This window comes from Pterocles gutturalis, unplaced genomic scaffold (genome assembly GCF_000699245.1).
Source record: "Pterocles gutturalis isolate BGI_N339 unplaced genomic scaffold, ASM69924v1 scaffold46810, whole genome shotgun sequence".
Lineage (NCBI taxonomy): Eukaryota > Metazoa > Chordata > Aves > Pterocliformes > Pteroclidae > Pterocles > Pterocles gutturalis.
The window spans coordinates 1-8,254 of NW_010145032.1; the positions used below are offsets into that span (position 1 = coordinate 1).

Here is an 8,254-nt window from a genome sequence, read left to right on the forward strand (position 1 = left end):
TGTGCCGAGGTGGCCCTCAGAGGCGGACTCTTACTGGTTTAAAGTCGCAGATTCGTTTGAAATGTGCCCTTGTGCCAGCGAGACTGCTTTTTCTTCCTTTCTGAGCCAGCTAGCAGGTGCAGAGCTCTCTGCTGGGTTCTAGGAATTGTGTTTTAAAGCAAATGTGTTAATGACAGACTACCTAAAGCCTATTGCTGAAGAGGAGAGAAGAATAGAGGCTGAAGAGAAAAAGAAACGTGAAGAACTTGAGCGGATTGCAAAAGAGCTTGCAGAAGGTAGTCCCTCAATTTCATATACACATCCCATGCCAAAGTGCACACACAGACTTGCAGATGGACTGCTGTTTTACTGCAGTGTTTTTAGGAGAAACTCGGGCTTACGGTCGGTGGGCAGCAGACCCACGTGGATTCATGGGCCAGCAGTTAGGGTTATCTGAAGGGTAAACAGTGCTGCTGTTTGACAACCTCTTCAGAATGTAAGCATTGGTAGGGGAAGAGTTAAAAACATTTTTGCAGCCATACTTGTTAAATAGCTATCTGAATTTCCATTGAGAAAACAAGTTGTTAAAAGCTGCTGGTTATTCTGTGAGGAATGATTGGAACTGTGTATTAACGGTACTCAAATGTCTCTTATTCAGCTGGATGCAGCAAACCTATGATCTCCTTTTTCCATGCAATACGGAAGTCTCACAAATGTAACTAATGATCAAAACCAGAAGTTGCAGACAACTGCTTGTGATTGCAGCTGAGACTGTTAAGTGGCATCACTGGTGTAGTGTTAGATGTCAACTTCATTTGTATCTCTCATGTGAAGAGAATAACGCTGATGGTGGTCAACTGGGATTAGTACTGCTGCTTTTTTTCTCGTTCCCTTCCACCCTATAGTACTCCTGCTGCAGCATGGTTTTCCTCATCTTTAGCATTATTTCTTGGGTCACCTATGCATTTCTAACAGAGGATTCCCTCCCACCCCCGCCTTACGGGGGAGTGCGCTCTCCAGCTTGAATTCACCTAGGTGTTTTAGGTGAACTTACAGTTATGAAGCACTTTAATAAAACTGGTTAATACAAACTGTTCTTGGTGCAGCTACACACTTAGTAACTATTTCCCTGGGAAATAGTGACATTTACATTGTCCTAAACAAGACCAATGCTGAACAAAACCCTCTAAAATTAAAAGAACTCCACATAGATAAAATAAAGTATGGTGACTTACTAGAGATAAAGCTATTTTGTGCAGCTGTTCTACCATCCTAAATATATAGTCTCCATTGGTCATGGACTAAATAAATGGGTTTTTTAGATGTTTTCTAATTTCAGCTAAAGTTTTCGTGGTTTTGGAGATAGAGGTAGTACTATAGGGTTGCAACTCCACGTCATAATACAATTCTGTGATTATTTATTTAGAATGTTTATTGAAGTGTCACACAGATGACCAGTCTGCTTTCCCAACAATGGGTTTGGTGTGGTTTTCCAGGTAGAAAAGCAGTTGTTGAACTTCATTCAGTACAATGTGGTTGTTGAAGATTGTTCTTTAAAGTTGGATAACTGGACATATCTGTAATGATAGCTTTTTCTGGGCTTATTTGAATTGTCAGCTCAGAAAGCTGTCATTTACTAATGAGTAAGCCAAAAAAGTGCGCTTAGCCCAAAGCAATGAAATACACTTGTGTGGAATAAGCAGAAGTGGGAATCATAAAAAACTGGCTAGAAAGAAATGACATACTTAAAGGTAGCCTTTGATCCCACTAATGCTTTGCATGTTGTAGTACTGCATGGGAGTAACCAGTAGTCCTAACTGTGTTTGCTTTTTCTTCCCTTCTAGCAAGTGAAGAGTCTATATTGAAATGAACAAAAGATGGAATCCTGCTTTCACGTCTGGAAGTACATGGCTAGGCTCTGAACTGTTCAGTAGTTGTTGGACTCTGCATGCTACTCTACAATAAAGTACTTAAAACACTTCAGTTGGTATTTTTTTGAGTGAGTGACACAGAACAGCTGCAGAAGTAGTTACAGAAACAGTGTGACAGGAAGCATTTGTCACAAGCTGGTCACTGCTGCAGCTGAAACACCTGTTGTATTCCTCCAGGAACAGCCAGTCACTATACCTATTGCTCATAGGTAATGTTTGTGATCATAAAATACATACAATTTAATATATATGGCCAGGTGGGGGAAGCCTGGCATGGTACTGTCTCCCAGAACTTATTTATTAAATTGTTTGATCAGGGACTTGCTGTCTTCTTTTTTCAGCTTTGTTGTTGCACTGGATTATTGCCTAATTTGTGCATTTGACAGTGCAGTCAAATTTGTGACTTGTCAAGCCACGCTGAGATCTGAGGAAGTGGTGCTGACTCGCTAGTCTGTTACTTCTAAATGCATACATTTAAAGATTTAACAAATGGTCAAATGTTTCACAAAACCAAGAACCAAGTTGGTGTGATTGCACTCTTGTCTCTTTTATAAGAAGTGACTGGCTACGCAAGTGACTGATGTTTTGGAAAAAAAAAAAAAGGTGGCTTTAAGTCTGCTTTTAGCATGTGAACTGGTAAGGCATCTCCTTAGCTGTGCCAGAAGGTAAAAAGCCTATCCCTGTAGGTTGTGGTGCTGAGTGACTAGTTTTGTGTTCTCGTTTTTCTCGCTGTAAATAATGCTAGCATCTGTCAAGATCAGGGGGTCTGGTTTCTTTTTTGGACAGTGGCTAGCTTCCTTTGTCTGTCATTGCAGATAAGGTGGATCAGGGATTTCAGATCTAAATTACTAAGTGATAGCAATCTTATAACAATGTATCTTTAATTAAACTAATAGCTCTTAATAAATATAGAGTCTCTTCTAGATTATGCTTTGGAAGAAATGCATGTTCTCAACTAATAAAATCAGTCCTAGGGAGTATAGGGAAATACAACAAAACTGGATTTGAACTGAAAGTGTAACACTTAATAAATAACTGCAAGGAAAAGGTGGTGTGATGGGATATTTTCAAGGAGAAAAGGGGAACAGGAACATCAGCTACATGTTGTCATAAGTGGCTTTTTAGTTATTTCTTGTCTTGAATGTATACTTCATGGTACTGAAATGATTAGATGACGATAATAAAAGTAAGGATCTAGACTGCCAATTAGTTTAAAATGTGATTTCTGTAAAATCGAATGCATCGTATTCTGACCTCTCAGGATAACAGCATGTATTACATACTTAAAAGTCAGTATTGTTCCAAGAGCCTCTTATTTTCAGGAGCTGTAAATTAGATCTGAAGTGCTGGAAGACTTTTTAAAGCACTGGTGCTCAGCCCACGACTGTGGCGCTAGTCTGTAAGCTGTCAAATTGTGGTTAGGTGAAATAAGCACTACTGAAAAAACTGAAACTCAATACTTCAGATTCAGTTGCGACTTGATGCTTGAGCAAAATGTGATTGTAACAGGGTGTTTATTTACTTCAAACTGAAATACCTTTACTGCTGTTCTGTTAAGGGCTATCTATAGAGGTACTGTTTTTATCTTTGGATTGCTGGAGCTGGACCCAAGTTTCTGGAACAGCTGTGGCCTGCTACTCTATGGAAGGCTAAACGCGCTTGCCTTCACTTGCTCCTACTGTCCCACTTTGTTAAAGTGTGGAGTGTGCCAGAGAGATGGGAGTTTCATCCTTCCCTTCCTCTTACTTGCACAGTGCTATGCCAGCACTGATTTCGTCCCCCATGAGGGCAGTGTGGCTTCTCCCAGCAGAACTGAGCCTGTCCTTCCTGGTGAGTAAATGCAGGGCATTCCACAGAGCAGCATCCCAGCCTATGCAGTGGGGTAAGAGGCCTCCATTGAGGACACTTAATGCAGTGGCCATGGACAGGGGTTTCTGAGGCACTAGCCACTTGGAGTTTTGCCATCTTGCCTAGCTCTAGGACCACAAATGACTCAGTCTGAACTTTCCTGTTGCCTTTTGCATTGTGCCTTCGTTACCCTCCTTCCCCTGAAGTTGTCCTGCATTTGAGGCCCATGTCTCTCCTGGAACCTAGCTTGTAGATGCTAGGCTGGGCTGTGTTCTAAATGTGAAGGGGATGGGTTCTCCGTTTGCAGCCAAGGGTGTCTGTCAGATCTGTAGGGCTTAGGGTACAAGAATCTTCCATGCAGGATGATGCAGAAGTGCCACCCTTTCCATACGGTTCTCAAAACCTGTCTGCAGGGTCAGGCAAGAAAGCTGTCCTTGTAATACCTCTTGCATTGGGATGAATTCCCTTGTGGGTGGGAAAGGTGCCACAAGCCCCATTACAGCCATCCCACAGTGACCAAATTACTCCTCTGACACCTTGGTCTGTCCATTCGATGGATGATTATCAGGTTTGAGCCAAAAAAAGCAAACGCTAAACAGCTATAGTAAGTTTAACGCTATTTGCAGCAAGACTAAGGTACTTGTGAATGCTAATGCATCTTACAGCATCACCTAGGAATGTTAACAAGCAAAAGGACTGAAATGGATGAGTAATTATTTTTTAAGAGAATGCCAAGGGGTGAACTAGTTGTCTTCAGCCTCACACTCAGAGATGGACAGCAAAAGGACTGGATGCAGCAGACATGGGTGGCAACAAGTACAGAGAAAATTTTGACAATGAGGGTGGTCAGATTTTTAACAAGAATCCAGAGATAATTTTTTTCTTTGGTCCTGTGACAGGCTTGTTTACTCCATTTCCTACACATGTTCTATGAATAGCATTCATGCAGGTGTTTGGATCCAAGGCTTCATGTTTTCATTGATAAAACACGTGGAAGAGAGGGGCAAGCCCATGGAAAGTAAAGGTAGTGCACCTGAGTCTCTGCACAAGCGTTTTTGGAAGCAGTCATCCAAAGGTGTAAAAGCAAACAGTTTGGTTTTGCAGCTGCAGCAGACAGCACTGTGTGGTCGGGTAGTGTTGAATGGTGTTTTCCTGGTTGATGCATGACCAGGCTGCTTGCAGTTGAGGGAATTTAGTCCCTGTCTTTAGCCCCTGCAATCCTGAGAAAGATGGTGGAATTGCCTCTAGAGGAAGTGTGGAATGTGTGAATGGACTGCAGATACATCTAAAGACTGCTGCAGAAAGGATGGGCATAAATTATTTTCCAGACTGCTAGAGATAAGAGAAAAATTGGAGTGGACTTGTGAAATAAGCTTTTGGTAAGCGTCTGCTGTCACTGAGAAATAAGTTAGACCTATTCTTGGCCACGTGGCTGTGCATCTGGCCAAATATTTGTCTACAAATTTGATGAAAGTTGTGTTTGGCAATGGATTTTGAGATAATTGGAGAAAGAGCTGTGCTTTTTGAGTCTGAGGCTCCTGCAACCCCAACAGCAAGTAACAGCAACCACAGCTTGTTAAAAGGTGCAGAGGAGAAAGCAGGAAAGACAGAGCATCCAACCTCAGGTGGCATAACATAAGTATAAGGTGACAAGGGATAAAGAAAGCAGGGAGGAGTCAGACAGCTCTGTTGAAAAGCATCTTTTTGTCGGAAAGAGGTAAAAACTGAAGCAGAAAGTGAACCTGAGGCCAGTTGTCTGGGAATGGAAGATGAGGAAGGAAGCAATAAGAAAATGCCTTTCTTCTCAAAGGGTAAAGATCCCCCATGCTTGCTCTGTAGTCTGGAAAACACTGCAGCCACATTTTCTGCTGCTGGAACTAGGATTGTCTTGACTCTTCAGTGCTCTGCTGCTGCTTGAGAGAGTTTCTCTCTACTGAACATTTTTCCTAGTCTTCCCCATACCCCACCTTAAGGTTTTGTGGAAGGTGTAGAGCAATTTTTTTTTTTTTTCCTGTTGCAAGCATTTATGATGGACGATGCAAGCCACATTCAGCCCAGACAGCAATAAAATCTTACTTGGACCCTGTACTTCCTGGGCTCCCATGGAGGTTTTCTTACACAGGATCTGGAGTTGCCGGAAGGGCAAAGCCACTCGGCTGAGTGCCAAGACATGCAACCCCTCTGCCTGGATCGTGGAGCTGAGATTTGTACCCCAGCTCTATGTTCAACTCCATCTCTTCCTGTGAAGAGCTGGGTGGTTGTAGAGTTGTTCTTGCCCTGCCTCCCTGGGAGTGAAGCAGCACTTCCCAGCCTCAGCTGGAGTCAGGCTGTGGCCAGCTGGGAAAAGATAGTGAGCACTTCTCCCAGATCCATGAGAGGTGTCTGAAGACAAAACCATGGTCTCTGTTCTCCTTGGCAGTTTTTCCTTCCCCCTCTGCGGGAACTGCTGCTCTCACAGCTCTGCCAGCAGCAGCAGAGACCTCACAGGTGCTCCCACATCTCTGGCAGTGCCAGGTCAGGCACCTCCACACACACACCACCAGCAGCAAGCTAGGCTCCAGCAGAGGGAACAGCTGAAGGGCACCCACATACTCTTGTTTGATAGCACAGCAAGGAGGTCCTGTCTTGAGTCAGCTTGTCCTACCCCTTCCATCTGGGACAGAAGATTATGGCCAAGCCACAGTCTCTTGGCAACTCCCCACACAGGCAAGCCCCCCCCACCTGCATGGAGGGAAAATTTGCTCTCTCTGTCCATGAGCTCCTCTCTGAGAAACTTCCCCTGCCAGTCTCACAGGGAAGTTAATTTCCCTAACTGTCCCCACCCTGTCCCAAAACCAGGAATCGAGGTCTGTGTGAATTACTTCCTTCAGTGAGGCACTTAGGGAACATGCCCCATCTGTCTCCCACTGGAGCTGAGAGCTGCATCAAAGCCAGAGGTGTAAATGTTTCCCTGGGGTATAAACAAATATGCCAGAAGCAGAGATAAATTACTCTACAGCACTCACCAGGGAGTTGGTTAATCAGGAGACCTCTCCTGAAATTGTGTTGCAACATCACTTTTCTCCCAGGCCTGGGAACACGCTGGAAAAAATGTTTCTTGCCCCTTCCTTTCTGCATGCCCAGTAAGTCCAGGCAGACAGCTCCAAGCTGCCAAGGTGGAGCACTGTGGGTAGCAACCGTGGCAGGTTTCACCTGCATCTGACTGCCTAATAACTTCCAATGGGAAGGAAATTGCAAGTGGTGTGGTTGTGATGGTGCAACGAGCTGTAGAAACATCTGTTAGGAAGGGATTGCTGACCAGAAAGGACAGTGGTCCAAATCTTTTGGCAAAGTGGCTATGTGGTTAGGTGGTACTATTTAAAAAAAAAAATAAATTAATTTCATCACCTGGCCTGTGTAGTATGAGAAAGTCAGTGTTCCCCTTGGACACTCAGCGTGTGTTGGGCTTTGGGAGTGAGAGCCACCGTGAGGTCAGAAGGGAAGGGCAGAGTGCCCGGAGCTGTGGGCCATACATGCTGTGGCTGGACACAACCTGTGTGTCAGATGAGAAGACAGCGGGGGGCAGCAGACAAAGCATCTTATCACAGCGTCTCCCCAGGTGTGGGGAAGGAAGGGTTTCCTCCCACCAGCTGCCCCTCTCCAGGGCATTGCATGGTGCCATTAATGCTTGCCGTGAATGAGCGAGCCCAGTAGGCAAGGGGTTGGGGCCCATCCCAGGGTACCATGGATGAATGACAAGTGCTACCCTGCACTTAGCTGTTGGACAGACTGCAGCTGTGTGTTGTCTTGCTGGTCCTTTCACCACACCCTGCACCTCCTCTCAGGTCTACTACTGCAGACATGCTGCTTGCCTGCAGACCTGCAAGGATCACTTCTGCCTCCTGTCTCAGGTCTTTCCCCTCAAAGGGGAAGCTACTGAAGAGTGTCCAGCAGGGATGTAACTTCTGTGCAGAAGACAGGCAAGAAGTCTGCAGCCCCTGAGATTAAGCTGCAGGGAAAAAGTTCTACCCACAGACCGTATCTTATCAGAAACAGATATATTGCAAGGGGAAAATAAAAAGAGAATGGAAGGTCTTGGCTTGGTGTTCCTCTTACTGCCCTCTGATTGCTGCATGTGGCTTCCCACTGTGACACAGAGGCAGTCAGCTGCAAAGCAGCTAGGACATATGACCACAGGCAGGGAAGCAGCAGGCAAGGGACATGGGAGCTGGAGGGGGAGCCAGAGGGAGGCTTGTCCTGTCCCCACTGGCGGGGCACAGCTTTCTGTGGCACACTAGCATGAGGTTCCCTCTGTGGTAGGGCTCCTGGGCTGCCCCAGCCACCACTGTTGCAGAAGAGAGCCTCAAAGACCTTCCTGTTCCACGTGGAAGTGGCCACCCTTGAGAAACAGCCTCCTCCACTGGCACCCCACCCTGGGCGTCCACAGGCCCCCTGCACAGAAAACCTCGCTCACAGGTGCGTGTGGGCAGATGGGGCACAGCCACCCACACCCCCGG

General features: G+C 45.5%; 1 protein-coding gene across 1 annotated transcript; it reads left to right on the forward strand.

Annotated features, from left to right (window-relative positions):
- Positions 1–176: 176 nt before the first annotated feature.
- ATP5I (ATP synthase, H+ transporting, mitochondrial Fo complex, subunit E) lies at positions 177–1,849 on the forward strand (the record flags this gene model as incomplete). The annotated part of the gene is made up of 2 exons (XM_010085265.1): positions 177–275; positions 1,824–1,849. Coding segments are annotated over 2 exons (125 nt in total), but the record flags the coding sequence as incomplete, so codon positions are not given.
- Between the last annotated feature and the right edge of the window lie 6,405 nt (positions 1,850–8,254).